Genomic DNA, 1,635 nt, shown 5'->3' on the forward strand with positions numbered 1-1,635 from the left:
TTTTTTTATCATAGAAACATCTCTGTCATACAGATCATGCCACTTACCTGATGCACAAAATCATCTGTAGACAGCTCTCTTTTTATAGCATTTGGTCCTTCATTCCCGCTACATTTCTGTACATACAAACTTATCCTGCTTTTTCGTTGCCCATGGAACACCATTCCATACCTTTAGTAGAAAACAAATATACAACCTTATCTCTGATCTGCTTGGTCTTCACTCCATACACTATGGGGTTGAGTGCAGGTGGGATAACAATGTACAGGTTGGCAAACATGATGTGGAAAGTGCGGGAGATATTGTGTCCAAAGCGATGGGCAAGGATAGAGAAAAAGGCAGGGGTATAGAACATGAGGATGACACAGACATGGGAACCACAGGTGCCAAGGGCTTTCTGGCGGGCATCTCGGGAGGGGAGGCGAAAGACAGCACAGAGGATAAGGGTGTAGGACACAGCAATGAGAATCACATCTGAGATGACTGTCATGAAGGGAACACAAAAGCCGAACCAGATGTTGATGGAAATATCAGCACAAGCAAGCCGGGCAACACCTATATGCTCACAGTATGTGTGGGGAATGATGCGTGTCCTGCAAAAAGGCAGGCATGTCAGCAAAAATACGTCTGGCAGGATGATGCAGAAGCTTCGAAAGGCAATGGCCACGACCATCTTGATGATGGTTTTGGGAGTCAAGATGGTGGTGTATCTCAAGGGAGAACAGATGGCCACATAGCGATCAAATGCCATGGCCATCAGAATGGCTGAATCCAGCACAGAGCTATAGTGGAGGAAGAACATTTGTGTAAGGCACCCTGGGAATGTGATTTCTCGAGCCCCCAGCCAAAAGATACTGAGTGTTTTAGGCATAGTGGTTGTGGACAAGATGAGGTCAGTCATGGCCAGCATGGAGACAAAGAAAAACATGGGTTCATGAAGGCTATGCTCCACTGCAATGAGGTAGAGAAGGATACAGTTTCCCATAATGGCTACGATGTAGATGATGCAGAAGGGAATCCCAATCCACACATGGAATTGCTCCAGGCCTGGGATCCCCACCAGGATGAAGGGTCCTGGGTTGTAACTGCTCAGGTTGGAAATGATCATGGCAGACCAAGATGGCACAAGTCCCAAGTCCTGAAGACAGAAGGTGATAAAGGATACTTAGAGAAACTTGGGTCATTCTGATTTCCAGGCAGTCATCATTATTGACTCCTAAAGACAGAGTGACCATATAGTTTATCATTGAAGTGGGACCCCTTCGAAGTGCCATTGCAAAGTAGAAATTAATAATAATGGCAGCCACTTGCAAAGATCAAATTTGTGCCAGGCACATTTTGATGTCTGGTTAGTTGACCTAAAGAAAACTTCTTTTCCTGGCCACCCACAATAGTTTACACACCTTCTCCAGGAAGCCTTCGAGACTGGCCACACTCTTCATTATGCACTGTCTGATAGAACTTCTGATACAAGTTAATGAGGTATAGGATATGTTTCTCACACACGTTAGTGGATTACAGTTTATATCACTTTATGAACATCATTGCTCTACTTGCTCTGTCATTGGGGAATGTCAATTTCTGCCCCAAGACAACTACTGGCTTTTTTCAAGGCTACCTCATGACCCTGTCTCT

General features: G+C 45.0%; 1 protein-coding gene across 1 annotated transcript; it reads right to left on the reverse strand.

Annotated features, from left to right (window-relative positions):
• Nucleotides 1-130: 130 nt before the first annotated feature.
• Nucleotides 131-1,108, reverse strand: LOC105822050 (olfactory receptor 52H1-like). Its single transcript, XM_012658981.1, has one exon. The coding sequence runs from the start codon at nt 1,106-1,108 to the stop codon at nt 131-133; it is 978 nt and encodes a 325-aa protein (XP_012514435.1).
• Nucleotides 1,109-1,635: the final 527 nt, after the last annotated feature.

The sequence above is a fragment of the Propithecus coquereli genome, unplaced genomic scaffold, assembly GCF_000956105.1.
Source record: "Propithecus coquereli isolate 6110/MARCELLA unplaced genomic scaffold, Pcoq_1.0 Scaffold594, whole genome shotgun sequence".
In the NCBI taxonomy this organism is placed as follows: Eukaryota; Metazoa; Chordata; class Mammalia; order Primates; family Indriidae; genus Propithecus; species Propithecus coquereli.

Excerpts from the sequence above, each read along its gene's own strand:
- LOC105822050 (XM_012658981.1), bottom strand. The coding sequence starts at position 1,108 with ATGATCATTTCCAACCTGAGCAGTTACAACCCAGGACCCTTCATCCTG.